Consider the following 19,542-nt stretch of genomic DNA (forward strand, 5'->3'; position numbering starts at 1 on the left):
CCTAGAGGAAAATAATTTGAAACAAATACTTGGAGGGATTCAGCCTCAGTGTCTCTGTCCCTCTCATGTGATAGTCTTATCTATTGTTCAATAAACTTCTTTGCTTACTGCTAAAACAAAAATGAGGAGCCAACATGTCTTCAGTTCTCATTTTCTTTGGATTTCCTTAACTAAGACTTTGGTTCCTAATTAGATTGTTGCTAACATAAGGCTATATTCATTTAATACTGTACTAATCTACTATCACAACTTTAGAAGTGATGTGTTTTCTTACTAATTTGTAAATTGCATGTGTTTTAATTGTGGTAATGATACATGGTTGCCATTTCTACTTTTTTGGGAGTGTGTGACAAAAATCCCCATCAAGATGAATATCGTTATGATCAATATCTCTGTTCCAAAAAGATCTCCTTGCCCTGGTTAAAGCCAGCTTCTTTCACATAGACATTAGATGAAGCAGGAATCTTTTGAGCAGTAAGTATTCTTTTACGGGATTAGATCTATATAAATCCTTGGAAGTTTTATTCTACATAAAATTTCTATAAATGCTCTGTAGTTCACAAGGATCATAAAGTTATAGAGATTTTGATGTAGATGAAATCACTCTGGATGTTGTATAGGTCTATCCCAGCAATGGAAAAGAATCCTAAATCTGCAATTTTCTTGTCCTCATCACTTAAGCATGCAGACAGGGCTATGGGCAGCCACCATGGTAAGTAGAGTTACTTTCCAGATAAGTGAAGGAAATGCTACTGGAGAGAACTTTGATCTCACATTCCATGACAGAAGTGACTGCCTGTATTTGTGATTCAGAATACAATTAACTTATGGAAAGGAAAAGAAAGAAATAGGAAAGAGGTCATTGCTCTTCTATGAGAAAGTTGATAAAGAAGATGACATGTATCCTGGTGTTTTAATGGAAAATGAGGAAAGTATTTGGTTTTATGATCTATTAATTAAACAAATTTATTACTAGCTTCCTTCATAAAATATTCCCCTCATAAATCTAGGAACATCTCAGTAGTTGACAAATGCCTTTTGTTAGCTTACATATATTCTGTGTAGCTTATATTTTTGCACTATCAAAAGGATACTTGAAGTGTTTGTGTATGTAATTCTCCTCAATCAAAATACAAATTACTGCAGTCTATGTATGGCATAGTTCATGTTTAAGGGCATCTTCAGGCTGGCATGTGACCAAAAAAATAAAATATTAATAAATTAAGTAAACACCCCACAGAGAATATTACAGATATATATGCATACACATTTTAATTGCAATTATCCAATATTTAAAAAGATATATCTGAAATACAGACTGCCTTCAGCCTATAAATTTTATTGGTTCTGGCAAATTATTGCCACTCCAATTTCAGGACAATTTATTTAAGCTTTTCAATTTCCCCATATTTTTATTTCAATGAGATCAAAACAATGCTATGTGAAATTTATCAAGGCCCATTTTCCTATGGTGTTTTCTAGCTCTTCCCATCAAAGTTAAGTTACTAAGGGATCCACAACTTCTCACTCCCTTCCATTTTTCAAGACATTGGCCTTCCTTGGAACATTGGAACTTCCTGTCCCATTTGGGCAAAAATGACTTACATAACAATGTAAAATGGAAATTAGATGTTTAGGAGTTAGAGTTCCTAAAGATACCCTAAACATTATGCTAACAATATATTTTCCTTCTCTCTCCTGTATACTTTACTCTTATTATAACTCAGGATTTCCCTCTCATAGTTTGTATGAGTATAAAGAAGAAAGTCTGAAACAGGAATAATAAATGAGACAAAGCAAACATATTTGTAACTCATCAGTCCCTAACATAACAACATGAATCTGTTTCCACACTAGTGCATAAGATGTGTTAATCAGGATTTCCGGAAATTAAATTCAAATCAGTATAATTCACAGTAAGTAGTCACCTGGTAACATTTCCAATTTAGACTGGTATAAATAGTTAAGTCAGCCTAAATGAAATCAAAATTGTTTAACAAATGAAGAAAATAATTTAAATTACATTTTACAATTATACTAAGCTCCTTTTTCTAAAGTATTTATTCATGAGTGTCATAGTGAAGTTTTGAAATAGAAGAAAACAAATGTCTTTTAATTCTTATAAAGTTTTAATTATATATGTTCTTCAAAATTTCTATACGTTCTTTAGGTAGTGATCAAATTTTGGGGCCATAAGTTCAATAATTACCCTCAGAAGTTACTTTCCTTTCGTTCATGGGACTCTAAATTTTTCTTTTACCATTTACTATTTACATGTTTTAATTCAACTTCATCCTACTTCCAAAAGGGAGAATTCAATGTAACTCTCAAGGGAGAGTTACAATGATATGAGAGAATTTTTTTTTTCATCACTCTTCTGCCAATGTAGAAACCAATTTAGAGAAACCAGGGTATGGAGGATAGAAAACAATACTGGATTTGGACTTAGGGCCTAAAACTCACTACCCAGATACTCTCCCTCTTGATCTTAGGAACTGCATCTTTCTTTTTTTTTAAAGTAAAAATTTTCATCCATAAAACTATTTTTTAAAAAAACCCTCATGGGAGTTTTGTTTTTAAAATATAAAAGCTAAGAAAAGTGCCGAATGTACATAATCATGTATGTGCTAGGAAAAATGCTATTGTCAAAATCAAAGCCTTGAAGTACTGTCTTTGTACTGGCCTATACATCAGTAAGGAAAAAGAGGTCATTCTCATTCACAAGCCACTAGTCAATTCTTTTAGTTCTCATTTTACTACTATTATTATTATTATTATTATTTTCTAATCCATGAACATAGTATACCTCCATCCACAAGTATTTAGTCCTTAATCTACTTTTCAAAATGAATTCACAACCCATATCTAAGGTGAGAACCATTCTATTTCCTTAATTTCACGCTCAATTAGCTATACTTGTCTTCCCCCTCCCCCCAAAAAACTGTTCTTTTAATATAAAAAAATGAAAAGTGTTACCATTACTGTACATATTTGAGCTACCAGGTGGTAGTTTCCCTAAGACTTCAAGTAAGGCGAATAGACTTATTTGGTGGCTTTAAACAGAGCTTTTTAACACAACACCACCCCCCCCCAAAAAAAAGTCAGGATCACACCCCGGGCTTCCTTTAAGGGTCAGGACAGTTACTGAAGAGGCCATGGTTCTCTCTGGTTAGGGAGGTGAAGCAGCAGGAAGAGGAACCTGAGATTGATGTGTGGGAGCTGCTGAAGAACGCGAACCCCAACGAGTATGAGAAGATCGCTTTCCAGTATGGTATCACAGACCTGCGGGGCATGCTCAAGAGGCTCAAGCGGATGCGTCGGGTGGAAAAGAAGAGTGCAGGTGAGCACTGGAGGAGGAGCACTGGAGGAGGGTGCAGTGGCAAAGGCCGACCCAAGCCAGGCGAACTGGAAAGACTCAACCTTTACTTCACGCCCTTACTTCATCCTGTCCACCCTGGCTTAGGGAGAAGCCAAAGGGGGGTGGGGGGAACAGGAGGGCCCCTCTCTTTTGATGGCCTTTAACACCAGTGGCAATGCAGATAGTAGGACAGTTGAAGGTCATCTCCACCCCTCCACCCCCCCAAGAATGGACAGCCAACCCTTTGTACCACACCCACATCTCCCTCACAAAGCCTTGGTTTTTAGACAAGAGGAGGTTCTCTGTCTCTGCTTAGCATCCTGTTTCTCCACCTTTCCAGCTAGGATTGGGGAGTTTGCGTCTCTCACACAATGTACTTTTGTGAAGTTTCTGTGCTTTTTCCCAGGGATCTGTGGTATGGTTTTAAATACTTTTTTTCCCGTTAATGTGGAAAAAAGAAAGAGAGAGGAAAGAATATGTTCAAAATATAAAATGTTGACCACTCAAGTTCTTTGCAGTTTCTTGTAGTAGATCATCAGTTATTGGTTTGACCGTACATCAGGGTGATAGATGAATCCTATGATGATTTATTGTTTTACTAGTTATTCAGAGACAATTTAAAGATTCGCGTTGATCACCTATACTTTATTTCTAAACTGCTTGTGGATTCCTTGAGAAATATAGCTGGGAAAAAATACAGCTAGTAACTTTGTTTTAATTTAGTTGTTTTGTTTTGTTTTGCAGAGCTTAGCTATTTCCATGCTCCCAGAACCCCTAAAATTACTATCTTGAGTCTAGGAATTCATAGTCTCAAACATCAGGGTAGACACCTGTTTTTCCCAGATTGGCTTTTCACGTGTGTGTGTGTGTGTGTGTGTGTGTGTGTGTGTGTGTATTGTATATGCAAGGAATCGTTTTAAAATTCTATTTTAGGGGCTGGGAAGGTGGCTCAGTGGTAGAGTGCTTGTCTTGCATGCATGAGGCCCTGGGTTTGATTACTCAGCACCACATAGGCAGAAAAAAGCTGGAAGTGGAGCTATGGCTCAAGTGGTAGAGCGGTAGCCTTGAGCTGAAGAGCTGAGGGACAGCGCCCAGGCCCAGAGTTCAGGCCCCATGACCGACAAAAATAAATAAATAAATAAATAATTCTATTTTAGGGGCAAATTTCTAAAATACTAAAAGTTGGGTAAGTCTACGATTTCAATTAACCAAAGGTATTGAATTGAATCCCATTAATTACTGAATTTTATACAAATTCCATAATGAACAGTAACTTGTGGGCTTGATATATCACTCAAGTGGTAGTATGCCTATCTAGCAAGCATAAAGTCTTGAGTTTAAACACCAGTATTTCCCAAAACAAACAGACAAAAAAAAACCATGATATAGAAATTCAAAAATAGAGCTGGATGTGGTAGCACATGGCTGTAATCCCAGTACTAGGGGAGCTTAGGGAAAAGGGTATCAAGTTCCAGGCCAGCCTAAGCTATCCAGTGAGATTGTTTCTCACAAAACAAGCCAAAAGAAAAATAAAGAGAAGGACTACTTTAAAAATAATTCCAGTGGTTCAAATAATATTAGAGAATTAAAAGAAATTATCATATAGTTCAGTTTCATTTAGGTTCATTTCCGCAGAATTGGGTCATTTTTAAAGTGTCTTCAACTACTCTTTTCTTAGGTTTCTTTTTATTTATTGATTGATATTTTTTTGGGGGGGTCCGGTCGTGGGGCCTGAACTCTGGGCCTGGGACCTGTCCCTCAGCTCTTCAGCTCAAAGCTAGTGCTCTACCACTTGAGCCACAGTGCCACTTCTGGCTTTTTTCTTTTTGTTTATGTGGTGCTGAGGAATCGAACCCAGGGCCTCAGGCATGCAAAGCAAGTGCTCTACCACTGAGCTACCTTTCCAGCCCCTTAGGTTTCTTTTATAAAAAGTAAATTCTTCTTAAAATTTTAAACCAGCTTATTAAATATGTCAACACAATCCTAAAATGTAAAGGGTAGTTTGGAAGGTTCCTGATGTTTTTCTTCTCTGACTCTCATTTTCTTTTTGCTTTTTAGATTCTCATATATGGTTTGACTATGTAAATTTACACAGTTTGTGTTCACAGATTAACATCCTTTTGTTTCTTTGATCGATCAGCTTTTGCAAAAATTCTTGATCCTGCCTATCAGATTGATAAAGGAGGCAAAGTAAGGTTTGTCGTGGAGCTGGCAGATCCAAAGCTGGAGGTGAAGTGGTTCAAAAATGGCCAAGAAATTCGGCCCAGTACAAAGTAAGTGGCTTTGCATGTAATAAATAACAAATAGAAATATACATAGGTAAATAAATAAATGTTCAAAGAGTGGCTTGACCCAGTTTTCTGAAAATAAAAAGGAATTATTTTGGTTAGATTCTTATAATGTGAAGTCATACATGTAGAGAGTAAAAGTTTAGGTCACTTTTCTTGTAGTATTGGAGCTATTCAAATCACTGGCTATGCAGATGAAACTACCGTTTATGGGGCTGGGAAGGTGGCTCAGTGGTAGAGCACTGGCCTTGCATGCCTGAGGCCCTGGGTTCGATTCCTCAGCACCACATAAGCAAAAAGAAAAAAGCCGGAAGTGGCACTGTGGCTCAAGTGGTAGAGCACTAGCCTTGACCTGAGCTGAGGACAGTGCCCAGGCCCAGAGTTCAGGCCCCATGACCGGATCCAAAAAAAAAAATAGAAACTACCGGTTATGCTAGACTGTTTCAAGTGATTCTTAATTATTGTTCTGTGTTAATACAGGTTAGCTATAATTCATTTGAAACATTGTGAAACTTCTCCAGTCCTGGAGCTTGAACTCAGGGCCTGGGCACTGTCCCTGAACTTCTTTTGCTCAAGGCTAGCACTCTACCATTTGGGCCACCCTACCACTTGTGGCCTTTTCTGTTTATGCAGCTGAGGAATCAAGCTAGGCAAGTGCTCTGCCACTAGCCACAATCCCAGCTCCTTCTCCCAATTTTTTAAACAAATATAATTTCATTGCTATAGTTAAGGAGCTGTACAGAGGGGTTACCATTCAATAAATCAGAAAATGAGTACAGTTCTTTTTGGACAATGTCATTGCTTCCTTTGCTTTCTCCCAGTTTCCTCCTCCTATCCCTGCCCACAAGTTCATTTTCCACATAGTGTTTACTGAATGCCATGACTACATTTGTTCACCCTTCCTCTCCTCATTTCTGCAAACCCGTTTGCTAACCACCTCCCCCCACCCCAAAAAGCCAAACAAAACAAAACAAAAAAAACCAGTCAGGGGCCAGTGGCTCACGCCTGTAATCCTAGCTACTCAAGAGGCTGAGATCTAAGGATCACAGTTCAAAGCCAGCCCGGGCAGGAAAGTCCATGAGACTTTTTAATCTCCAATTAACCACCAGAAAACAAGAGGTGGCGCTGTGGGTCAAGCGGTAGAGAGCTCACCTTGAGCTGAAGAGCACAGGGTCAGTGCCCAAACCCAGAAGAGTTCAAGCCTCATGACCTACAAAAACAAAAACAAAAAAAACAAAAAACAAAACAAACAAAAAACAAAGCAAAAACAAATACCACCACCATGTTTTCATTTCCTGGACTTCTCCCAATTTTAAAAAATAAAATTTAAAAATTCTTTGGAGATACATATTTGATATACTAACTAAGAATCACACCTGATAATTAGATGATTTGTACTATTTCCAAAATAGCATCTATATTTGATAAGGGCTGAATATCTTCTATTTGCAAGTCAGGCACTGTTGAGTATTTAAAGCCCTGTACCTGAGTAGAACTGTTTAACGTTGAGACGTAATCAAATGCGGATCTAAGCCTGTGTTCTATTATTACTTGGTTCTCTCCCAAAGGAAGGAGAAAATACTAATCCCAATGTCTGATAGCATCACTAGTCTATTATGAAACTACTTTACAGAGATCCTCCTCAGCCCAAGAGATTTTCAACTTTAATATATTGTTTTAAGTTAACAAGAGCCACGTGTACATTGATAAGAGACTTTAATCCTGGAAATCTGTCACTTCTGGAGTACAATTAGGTGGTTTCCAGTTTCTTAGTGCAATCATGCCAACAGAAATGACTTTGTGTTAATAATGTTTGTGCCTTCGTACCAAAAGTCTATTAATGATGGTCTGGATTTATCAAAACATAATTTTTAAAATCTTATTTAGTTATTGTGACTTTTTACTTGCATACACTATTATAAGGGGGAAAGGAATTTGTAATGACATTTCCACATTGTGAGTGCCTGTAGAAAACGTAATTTTTAATTTGCTAGATTAAGTAAAACATGTTCAAGAATTTTGTTCTTGAAGCCTTCAAACTGAGAAATTGTGAAACCCACTTTTTTCCCATAGTCTATTATTATTCTCCTCATAGTCCAAGTCACAAACAATTAAAGTTTGCTGTCTTTGGATTCTACTTTACTTTTTCTAAATACCCAAAAGCTTTCTTAATGGACAATATCTGTGATGTGCTTATGCCAGTTCTGAGACCACCACATGCTATGCTATGAGATTAGGTCCTACGGTTATAAATGAAGATCATATTATTGCTCCAATGGAGCAATATTTATATTTACCCAACAAAACCTACTGTGTCCCTCAGGATAGGCAATGAATGAGATATGCATCAGCAAATATAATCAAGGGGGTAGAGACCCCTAAAAGTGAATTGATCATTTAAAGAATGTACAGAGTTAAAAATATCCATGACAGTCTCAACCAACTCTATTTTCCAACAGCAGGTTGCTATCATTAAACAGCAAATATGTGAGACTTGATTTTATATTTGTAGTGAAAGCCATCTACAGAAGAAAATTATTAGAGAAACATAAGAGCTTATATAAATGTGTTTATGTGCTATGTATCATAAAGGTGAAAATTGGTCTGGGTTGTTTGATGTTAACTATATAACGCATGAAACATGATTATAAAACAAAAGTTGTATCCTTTGCTCTCAATTATTATAAAATTATAAGACAAATTTGCTGGTGATAAAGAAAAGAACAAAATCCAGGTCACAGACTCTGATTATGTCCCTCTTATTTGAATTAGATACATCTTTGAACATAAAGGAAATGAAAGAATCATGTTCATCAATAACTGTTCTCTGACAGATGACTCAGAATACTATGTGACAGCTGGTGATGAGAAATGTTCTACAGAACTCTTTGTACGAGGTAAAATGAGATCTCTTTCTTGCAGCCATCAGGAGACAGTGGTCTTCCTTCTCTCCAGAGCAATGGTCCGAATGAAAGACAAGGTGACCCTCTTAGCCCAAAGCAGAGACAGTGGAAAGAGTTTGGTTTGGCTGGTAGATTGGCTGGCCATGGAGTCTCCTCTGTGTTGGCAGGGATCATGTGTCCTAATTATTCAGGCTTGTTGAAGAATAGAAAAGCCTGAGGGGAGGAAAAATAACTGGTGGATAAAACTGCCGTGTAGTTTGCTTCAAGCCAAGCATATTCTACAAGATAATTATTCTAGTTGTAACTTCTCAAGCAATAACTAGATAGCTAACTTTAAATTAGTAATATTAACTTTATTGGATAATCCAAGTCCACTTAGCTGATTACAAGTAGCATGAGGAGTGTGCCAGTGGTTAACTTCAGTAGATCACCATTTACTAAGAGAGTGTAGAGGTGGAGGGTTCAAATGAAACCAGGTATCATTTATTTTCTTTACAAAGTCCTCTAATTACAATTGAACTTTAATCTCTACCTTTCATCTAGAACAAAACAAATAGTATTTATACATCCTCCACCAGAAGTATCTACCACCTGATATCCTCTTTGCTGAAGGAAAGATATTTGTTGCACATTTTATATGCTCTCCAAAATGATAATATATTTGATTTAAGTTCTAAGGAAATTAAAAAAACTTACCAGTTATATTATTTGTTGCCAGTAACAGATATAGAAAAAAATATACCAAAAAACCCTCTTATTAACCATCACATGAGCCATAGGTAAGACTATCCTGCTGCTGAATTTTCATCTGTGAACAAATTAGGACTCCCGAGACAAGCTTTGGATACTTCGTGGCTTTGATTTTCCTCCTGTCTTCACATTAGAACCTCCAATTATGGTGACCAAACAGCTAGAAGACTTGAACGCTTTCTGTGGGGAAAGAGTGGAGCTGGAATGTGAGGTATCTGAAGATGATGCCAACGTAAAATGGTAAATAGCTTCCTTGATGCCTGTCTGTGAGGAATAAACTAAAAAAAAGGTTTCCTAGGTGGTAGAACAGGAAATATAAATGGATCATCAACATGGAAATAATCTCCTTTGTGTTCATAGAGATGATCTCTAAACACAGGCTATAATCTTGGGGTTCTTTTCCATTATGCCACTGAGGAACAATTCAGATATCTGTATGTGTGAGGACGTAGGAAGGCAGGCACTTACTAATAAATGCTTCACTCAGTTATCCAGGTCTGTTTCATTTCAGAGCCAGTGGAGTGTCTATATCTCTTAATCTCTATACTAGTCTTCTCATCATGCTTTACCTACAATTTACAAGGAAAGCATATTTAAATCTTTCATGTAAGTCCTCATCATTTTATTGCTATTGTAATGCAGAAAAAAATATTTTTAGACCAAAAATTGCCAATTGCTTTTAAAAAATTAACAATAATTAGTTCAGTCATAGAGAGCCTACCTGGTGCTCTCAGGTTCAGTCCTCAATACCACAAAAGTGAATAAGTAAACATAAGTAAAAGCTATTTCTTGCCAGGTATCACAAGTTTATATATGTAATCCTAGCTACTCAGGAGATTGAGATCTGAGGATCATGATTCAAAGCCAGCCCAGGCAGGGAAGTCCATGAGATTCTTATGTCCAATTAACCACCAAAAAGCCAAAAGTAGAGATGTGCTTCAAGTACTAACTTTGAGCAAAAGAGCTCAGGAAAAGCTTCCAGGTCCTCAGTTCAGACCCCAGGATTGGCACAATACATGTATACATATATATGTATATGTACTTGCTAGTCCTGGGGCTTGAATTCAGGGCCTGGGCACTGTTCCTGAGCTTCTTTTGCTCAAGGGTAGTACTCTACCACTTGAGCCACAGCACCACTCCCAGCTTTTTCTGTTTATGTGGTACTGAGGGATTGAACTCAGGGCTTCATGCATGCAAAGCAAGCACTCTACCACTAAGCCACATTCCCGGCCCGTATATAGTTCTTTGGATAGGCAGAAAGCTCTTTTTTACATGTTCCTTGTGAGTAGCCAAAATTAAAAATTAAAAGATTCTCAATCTTGAAAGAAATATTCTCTAGGAATTGGTACATAAGAGTTTATTTATGCTCATCTAAAAATCATAGCTAACTTTTAAAATGCGTAAAAAGCCTCAAAAGGGGTAATATCCATTCTTAAGATTCTGCCTCTCTTTAGTACTGAATACGAAGAGCTGTTCTTTTAGCATAGTTTTGTACAATACTTGTTACAAGACAGATTTCTGGATAGACAGGTTGAGTCTTTAATCCACTGAATTCTTCGTGTGTGTCTAAGATCTGCCAGAAACACTTCAAGGCTCTAAGATAAAGCAATGCAGATGACCAGCCATGTTTGTTTCCTAGAGGTTCTTTTAAAGAACTGTTTGATTGAAAATTTATGTCAACACAGGTTTAAGAATGGTGAAGAGATCTTCCCTGGTCCAAAATCAAGATACAAAATTAAAGTTGAGGGCAAAAAACATATTTTGATCATAGAAGGAGCAACAAAGGCCGACAGTGCAGAATACTCTGTGATGACTACAGGCGGACAATCCTCTGCTAAACTTAGTGTCGACTGTAAGTAACATCTCCTTGGATGTCTTGCGCATTGACTTACCAATGATGGTGTGCTTCTTAACCCTGTTCTACGAAAGTTTTATGCCATTTGGTTTCTACTGGTAGCATTTTTTTTGCGGGGGTGGGGGTCTGGTCATGGGGCCTGAACTCTGGGCCTGGGCACTGTCCCTCAGTTCTTCAGCTCAAGGCTAGCGCTCTACCACTTGAGCCACAGCGCCACTTCCGGCTTTTTTTTCTTTTTGCTTATGTGGTGCTGAGGAATCGAACCCAGGGCCTCATGCATACAAGGCAAGCGCTCTACCACTGAGCCACCTTCCCAGCCCATCTACTGGTAGAATTTTAAATATGTAAAGTGGGCCAAGTGCCAGTGGGTCACACCTGTCATTGTAGCTATTCAGAAAGTTGAGATCTGAAGGTTGAGCCAGCCTAGGCAGACAAATCTGAGAGACTCTTATCTCCAATTACCAGCAAAAATCTGGAAATGGAGGTAGAATATGCTCAAGTGGTAAAGTGCTACCCCTGAGAAAAAATGAGTGTCTGAGGCCCTGACTTCATGCCCCAACATGAGCACACGTACACACAGACATGGACAATTGTAAAAAAGTGTATGCCATTATAGTTGAATGTCTATATAGGTCAGTTGGAGTCTCTGAGAAAGGAACCTAGTACACAATTAAAAAGTAGAGCACCAATGTTGGAAGGAAAGTATGAAAATCACCTACCAGCAAGTTACCAAAGAAGTTATGATTCCAAGACCATAAAAATAGATGGTAGATATTTAGATATGATAGCAAATCCTCATAATGTTTGCTTAATTCATAGGCTAGCTTGCTGTCTATTCATTAAATAAACATCCAACATTCAGTATAATATGAAATTATAGTTGAGCTGAGAAGAACGTTATTACTCAGTTGATAAATAAGAGCTTATTTGCTAATATGCTTCAGGGGCATGACAGAATTAATGTACTTGTCCTAAGACTCTCTAATAGGTCTCATGACAGATTGTGTTCAAGTTTGCCATGTAAATTAAATAATAAAATAGCAGGATGATTGATATACATGCAGAAATTGGTATGCATGCAGAAATCTTGTTCCTTACTTCTTTGTTGATGTAGTTGTAGTACATCTGAGCATTGTTTTATTCAGAAACAATCTAGATAGACCACTTATATTTCAAGGAATTGTGGCACCTTTACTATTTCATAACAAAAGTTTTTCCCCCATAGGCAGATTCTTACCTGATAGTTCCATTCATTTAAAGCAATTGCAATCAATGCTGCTAGCTTGCAACATAGGCATTTCTTTGTTTGTCTGTTTGTCTGTTTGTTTGTTTGTGTGTCAGTCGTGGTGCTTGAACTTAGGGCCTAGGTGCTGTCTCTGAGTTCTTTTGTTCAAAGCTGGTGCTCTACCACTTTGAGTCACAGTGCCATTTCCAACATATGCATTTTTCTTTCTTTTCTTTAATCTCTGTTTCTGATTTCACTTAATTTTTTTAAATTTAATTCTATTGCCAAGGTGATATACAAAGGGGTCATAGTTATATACGTAAGGTAGTGAATACATTTTTTTGTCAAACATTGTTAACCCCCCTCCTCGTTTTCCACCCACTTTCCCTCCCCCCAAATCCCTTTAAGTTGAAAAGTTCATTTTCAATAGTTGTCTTGTGAATATCGCTGTTGCATTGGTTTGCCCTTTGTCCTTTGTCTTACCATTTTGTTGTTCCCTTTCCCTTTCTTAATTCAGATAAACATATATACAATACACAGGGTACCAAAATCAAGCACAGAGACAGCAAGGATAAGCCACAGGGAAAAAGAAAAAATGCAAGAAAAAAGAAATAACTTTAAAAACAACAACAAAGAAAATCTTGTTTCCTTATCTTGGAGTTCATTTTGCTTAGTATCATCTTATATGGTCATATGTACATAGCTATTAAGCTATTATGATCCTCTTCTAGGACTATCCTGAACATATACTAATTATTACAAATGATGTAAACCATGGAGCCTTTGAGTCTGGCTTACTTCAATTAGAAAAACAATTATCACTAAGCTATACAAAGTCCTACAATCAAAGCCATAGTGCTTGTAGAAGAAATGGGATTGTGGGCATTACACTCAAAGAGCTTGGTCAGTGACACATTAAAACCAAGTATAAGGGTGGGGTCAAGGGAAAAAGGGTAGATAAACAAAAAGAAGGCAGAAGAGAATGCAGTCAAGAGTTTGTTGTGTATGCTACAAAATTAAGTAAAGGAAGAGATGAGTTAGAGGGGGGAGGTGAAAATATTGAAAGGGGTGACACTGATCAAGATGTACTGATATAAACTGCTTAATCAAGTGGCAACCACTTAAAGATAAAAAATTAAATAAAACAAAGACCATGATTTAAAAAAAAAAACAGTGGAACCATTTTATCCACTTTAAATGGTTAATGAATATTACAATAAATGTGGTGCTTGACTATGAGAAGACTTGAAATCTTCTTGTGGGAGTGGTGCCGGAAATGAGTAGCTAATGAACAGGGGCAGTAGGAGGAAATCAGACACTGAGTTATAAGCTCACAGGTGAGTGGGAGCGGCTTATATCTCATGGGTAAACTGAGGTCACCAGTTTTGGGTGGGCATGTGTGCCTTTTCTACATTCCTGTCTGACTCAGTTCATCTGGGTGCAGCATGTTCCCGTTACCCAGCTCTACTCAGGAATGCAATCAGGTGTAAACATCTGTAAAATTGGCATAGCCTTCATCCTTCCTCTTATATCCATTGTATCAGATCAAATTTTCATCTTCAAAACAAGTGTCATAGCAGAACTGATGACACCTTGTGACATACTATCGTGTTGGCCCATCTAAAGCTTGGATTTGCTCCCACAAGGTGCTCTTTTATCCCCACAGTGAGACCTCTAAAGATTACAACACCGCTGACCGATCAGACTGTAAAACTGGGAAAAGAAATATGCTTAAAGTGTGAAATCTCTGAAAACGTACCCGGAAAATGGACTAAAAATGGCCTCCCCGTTCAGGAGAGTGACCGTTTAAAGGTGGTCCACAAGGGACGGTAAGTGAGCTAGAGGAGCCACAAGAAAAAGTTGATATGCATCTCCACTTGAAAGGACAGGTTTTGTCATCTTTGTTTGGATAGAACCCATAGGGAAATGACCTGTTTCAAGGTCTTTGCTTCCCACAGTTACAGATATGATTTCTGTGTGGTACACATGGTCCTAATCAAAACCTATCATATCTGCCCCTCACAGTATGGTGGTATTGTCTGATCAAAGACTATTTTTCCCATCTCAACATAAAACCTCATGTTTAAAAAAGAAACCTGATCCCGAATTATAGTTCACAACTTGGCCAAATATATCAACTGTCCATAACCAAGGTTAAATAAGAGTTATAGGGAGCTGGGCACTGGAGGTTTGTGTTATAGCCACTCAGGAAGCTAAGATCTGAGGACTGAGGTTCAACACAAGCCTGAGTCAGAAAGTCCATGGGACTCTTATCTCCAGTTAACCAGCAAAAGCCAGAAATGGAGCTGTGGCTCAGGTGACAGAGTGCTAGTCTTGAGCAATAATACTCAGCAACAACATCTAGGCCCTGAGTTCAAGCCTCAATATCTGCACAAAAATAAAATAAAAGAATGAAACAGATTTATAGGGAAACTTTGGTTTGGGCCAAGCTTCTGTTCTAGGTCCAACAGACCAAACTAACAAGAAATTATCCATGCTGAAGTTCTATATCACCATACCAAACATAAAATGTTTTTCAGACAGATAAGCTGAAATCAGATGAAAGAAACAGTAGCCAACTATTAGTTAGTATGCTATTTCCAGTTAGCATAAGGAAGTATCCTCTGCTTTAACCTATACTAGGGAAGGAAATTTGAAATATTTTTGTTCTCTGTTCCTGCTTTCCTCAGCTATTTGTCTATAAAGTCAGCTTCATCTGCTCAGCTTATCAGAACCCATTCTTTCTTTCTTCTTCTTTTTTTTTTTTTTTTTTGGTGCCGGTTCTGTGACTTGAACTCAGGTCCTGGGCATGGTTCCTGAGCTTTTATGCTTTATCACTTGAACCACAGCACACTTCTGACTTTTTGGTGATTAATTAGAGATAAGAGTCTCATAGACTTTCCTGCCTGAGCTGGTTTTGGTACTCAGATCTCAACCTCCTGAGTTACAGGTGTGAGCCAAACTCATTCTGTTTTATAGAATGTTATTTTCCAATTCCAAGATTGCAAATAAAAGCCAATTAAGATTTTTAAACCAAAATCATCATGATATTTTCAACACTAATAACCTCCACATGGCTTTCCAAAAAACTAGGCAAGATTTTATTCTTGGACCATGAACTCTTACAAGGTCATGAAATGGAATTCTGGAAACCTCCAAAATAGCTTGAAACTGAGAAAATTATGTGTGCATACAAAGTACTTTCACAATCTCATAATATCTCCACACGTTTCTCTGTGTGTATGAATGTGAGTGAAAGAGAGAAAGAGAGAGAGAGAAGGAGAGAGAGAGAGAGAGAGAGAGAGAGATGGATTGAACCCAGCTAGATTTCACACATGTCATATTAGACTTTGTAAAGTTATGAAATGAGATGAAAAAAAGAATAACAGACTTGTATATATAATAAACAGGTTGTGTTTGTAGAAATACTTCCATGTACTCCAAATTAGAGAAATGGAATATGGATCAATAAAATGGTTAACTAAGGTTTCACATTCTCTCTCTCTCTCTCTCTCTCTCTCTCTCTCTCTCTCACACACACACACACACACACACACACACATATCCACATGCATGCATGTGTATACTTACATAAAACAAGTTAATCAGATTAAGAAGTGCCTCTTTAATTTGTGTAATAAATAAAGCTTTGCAGAGTCTCAGAAGCATGCTCTTCTTGTTTCTTTAGAATCCATAAGTTAGTGATAGCCAATGCGCTCATTGAAGATGAAGGTGAATATGTTTTTACACCAGATGCCTACAATGTTCCTTTATCTGCCAAAGTTCATGTCATCGGTGAGTAGAAAACACAAATGATTGTAAAGCTATCTTGTTTGTTATTGCTTTTGATGGAATTGGTATGCATTCAAAACTATGTAATACTCAGCCAGGTGCTAGTGGCTCACACCTGCAATCCTAGCTACTCAGGAGTCTGAGTGAGATCTGAGGATCAAGGTTCAAAAAGAAAAGGAAAGGAAAAAAAAACATAAGCAGAGCTGTGGCTTGAGTGGTAAGATGCTATCCTTGAATGAAAAAGCTCAAGGAAAACACCCTGGCCTGAGTTCAAGCCCCAGGACCATCACAAAAAAAAAAACCAAAAAACTATGCAATACTTAAAGAAAAAAAATGTGTCAGCCAGGTGTCAGTGGCTCATGTCTGTAATCCTAGCAACTCAGGAGACTGAGATCTGAGGATCACGGTTCAAAGGCAGCCCAGGAAGAAAAATCCATGAAGCTCAGCTCCAATTAACCACCAGAAAACCAGAAGTGGCTCTGTGGCTCAAGTGGTAGAGTGCTCACCTTGAGCTGAAGAGCTGAGGGACAGCACCCAGACCCAGAGTTCAACCCCATGAATGACCAAAAAAAAAAAAAAAAGGTGTTTAAAAAGAAAAAAAAGGAAATAAAAAAACTAAAAAATGTGTCACTTGATATTAATCACTACTCATAAGTAGTAATCTTAATCTTGAGTTTTACAATGAATGTGTGTGTGTGTGTGTGTGTGTGTGTGTGTGTGTGTGTGTATGTGTGTGTGTGTGCTGGTCCTAAGCCTTGAACTTAGAGCCTGGGAGCTGTTCCTAAGCTTTTGCCCTACCACTTAAGACACAGCTCTATTTCCAGCTTTTTTGGTAGTCAATTGGAGATAAAAGTCTCATGGATTTTCCTGCTTGGGCTAGCGTTGAACTGGGATCCTCAGCTCTTAATCACCTGATTAACTAGGATTACAGATGTTAGCCACTCACAAGGAAATATTTTTTTAAAGTTCCAGGCAACTTGATCTTGACTCTTCTTATATTCTTGTAACCAGAGGCAATCACTAGGCAAGATACTTGCATAGAAATGACTGCCTGATAACAAAAGCTGTGCTTCACATTCTAGATCCTCCTAAGATCATTCTAGATGGCCTTGATGCTGACAATACTGTGACAGTGATTGCAGGAAACAAGCTCCGCCTTGAGATTCCTGTCACTGGAGAACCACCTCCCAAAGCCATTTGGAGCCGAGCAGATAAGGTGAGTTACACACACACACACACCTGTACATGTATGCATGTATGCACACACACAGAGCCTATCATACTCCTTGACAGACCAATAAATGTATGAGAGGACAGTACGGATGCACGTGTTTTGAAAAAGAAATCATAGATGATTTTCAGACAAATCAGGTCATCATCATTTCTTTACTTTTCATATTTCTAACTGCTTGCTATATGGCCAAATATGTTCAGGGTTTAATGAACAAGATCTCATCATGTATTCTGTGGACCTCGAAGAGTGGACTAGGACAAGTTTACAGAAAATGAGCAATGGTTTATTAAGTCAGAAAGTAGAGAACCAAATCACTTTGGATGATAATAAATGCCACGAAGGTAAGAACATCGTGATTCCAAGTGTTCCATAGTCACTGCGGCCTCTGTGAATGACAAGAAACCCTCTTCACGAAGATCAAAGGGAAGAGGCTTCCAGGAAAACACAATGGAAGTGCAAAGGCCCAGGACAGTGAATGACCTAGAACTGTTGAAGGAATAGAAAGAAAGCCAATGTGGTGGGCAGAGAGAGAAGGAGAAAATCAGCTAAGGTTGGAGTGGTAGAATATCGCCAGCAAGTGTAGTTCTCTGGCTTCTTGTGAAAAAAAGAAAAAAAGAGAAGTTTTACGCTTTAAAAAAAAAGCAAAGCAAAACAAAACAAAAAACCCTGATGCCAGCCAATGGTGGCTCACCCCTGTAATCCTAGCTACCCAGAAGGTGAGATCTGAGGGCCTAGGGTCAAATCCAGCACAGGCAGAAAAGTCCCTGTGAGACTCTTATCTCTAATTAACCACCAAAAACCTGGAAGTGGTGCTATGGCTCAAAGTAGTAGAGAACTAGCCTTGAGCAAAAGGCTCCAGGACAGCACCCAGGCCCCAAGTTCAAGTCCTATGACCAACAAACAAACACCTTGAGATTTCTTTTCTAAAGCAGAATTGAGAAATTATTTTAATCATGTTCTATGTTCAACAATTTAGATGTAAAAACATTTAGCTATGTCTCCAGTTCTGTTGCTAGAAGGTAGATTGTAAAAAAAAAAAAAAATCAGGCTGGGAAGGTGGCAAAGTGGTAGAGCGCTTGCCTTGCATGCATGAGGCCCTGGGTTCAATTCCTCAGCACCACATAAGCAAAAAGAAAAAAAGCCGGAAGTGGCACTGTGGCTCAAGTGGTAGAGCGCTAGCCTTGAGCTGAAGAGCTGAGGGACAGCGCCCAGGCCCAGAGTTCAGGCCCCACAACCGGATTCCCCCCGCCCCCCCAACACACAACACAAAATCCACAGAATGACAGAATCGTAAGGCAAAATAACTAGATTTGTATAATCTTAGCTGCTTAGAAGGCTGAGATTTGAGGATCTGAAAGTTTGAAGCCAGCTCTGGCAAAAAAAAAAAAAATCCCTGAGACTTTTATCTCCAATTAACCAGCAAAAAACAGAAGTGGAGCCGTGGCTCAAGTGGTACAGCAGCAGTGGCCTTTAGAAAAAACAAGTTATGGGACAGTTTCCAGGAGGTGAGTTCAAAGGAGGAGAAGGAGAAGGAGGAGGAGAAGGAGGAGGAAAAGGAGAAGGAGGAGGAGGAGGAGGAGAAGGAGAAGGGGGAGGAAGACGAGGGGCAGGAGAAGGAGAGGAGGAGGAGGAGGAAGAGGAGGAGGAGGAGAGGGAGGGGAGGGGGAAAGGGGAGGAGGAGAAAGAGAGAGAGAAGGAAGAGGAGGGAGAGGAGAAGGAGGAGATAAAAGATGGTAGAACAAGAAGACAGGAAAGGTAAATATATTGAAGATTTTAATAAAAATTTCAACCATCTTGAATTGATTGGTAATTCTACTGCAAAAGAGAATTCTACTGCAAAAGTGGAAATGGGCAGCATTATTTTTTGTGTATGTCTGCCAGTCCTGGGGCTTGAACTCAGGGTGTGGGCACTGTCCCATTGCTTTTCTATTTTTTAAATCAAAACTGGCACTCTATCACTCAGGCAACAGCTCCACTTTAGGGCACTATGTTAAGTATACATGCAACACTGATCAATAAACTATCAAAAAAAAAAGCCAGAAAACCTAGCTGGTTATTATCCTACTTATTAAGAAAGACAGAAGGCTTTTCCTCTAAGATCAAGCAGGAGATTGGTGGGGGGTGGGGTTATTGTCAC

General features: G+C 38.4%; 1 protein-coding gene across 2 annotated transcripts in view; it reads left to right on the forward strand.

Annotated features, from left to right (window-relative positions):
• The window catches only part of Mybpc1 (myosin binding protein C1), a 93,869-nt gene that overhangs the window by 44,601 nt on the left and 29,726 nt on the right, over window positions 1-19,542 (forward strand). The window contains exons 1-9 of one of the 2 annotated variants that reach the window (XM_042693282.1): window positions 312-474; window positions 3,174-3,340; window positions 5,499-5,631; window positions 8,419-8,543; window positions 9,434-9,539; window positions 10,985-11,151; window positions 14,046-14,208; window positions 16,068-16,174; window positions 17,254-17,387. In XM_042693282.1, the coding sequence (XP_042549216.1) occupies window positions 452-474; window positions 3,174-3,340; window positions 5,499-5,631; window positions 8,419-8,543; window positions 9,434-9,539; window positions 10,985-11,151; window positions 14,046-14,208; window positions 16,068-16,174; window positions 17,254-17,387 (1,125 nt within the window). In that variant the 5' untranslated portion in view covers window positions 312-451. Of the gene's footprint in view, window positions 1-311; window positions 475-3,173; window positions 3,341-5,498; window positions 5,632-8,418; window positions 8,544-9,433; window positions 9,540-10,984; window positions 11,152-14,045; window positions 14,209-16,067; window positions 16,175-17,253; window positions 17,388-19,542 lie in introns of those variants that run through there. The other variant, XM_042693283.1, reaches the window with a different exon arrangement.

The sequence above is a fragment of the Dipodomys spectabilis genome, unplaced genomic scaffold (assembly GCF_019054845.1).
Source record: "Dipodomys spectabilis isolate Male_0828 unplaced genomic scaffold, ASM1905484v1 ptg000163l, whole genome shotgun sequence".
In the NCBI taxonomy this organism is placed as follows: domain Eukaryota; kingdom Metazoa; phylum Chordata; class Mammalia; order Rodentia; family Heteromyidae; genus Dipodomys; species Dipodomys spectabilis.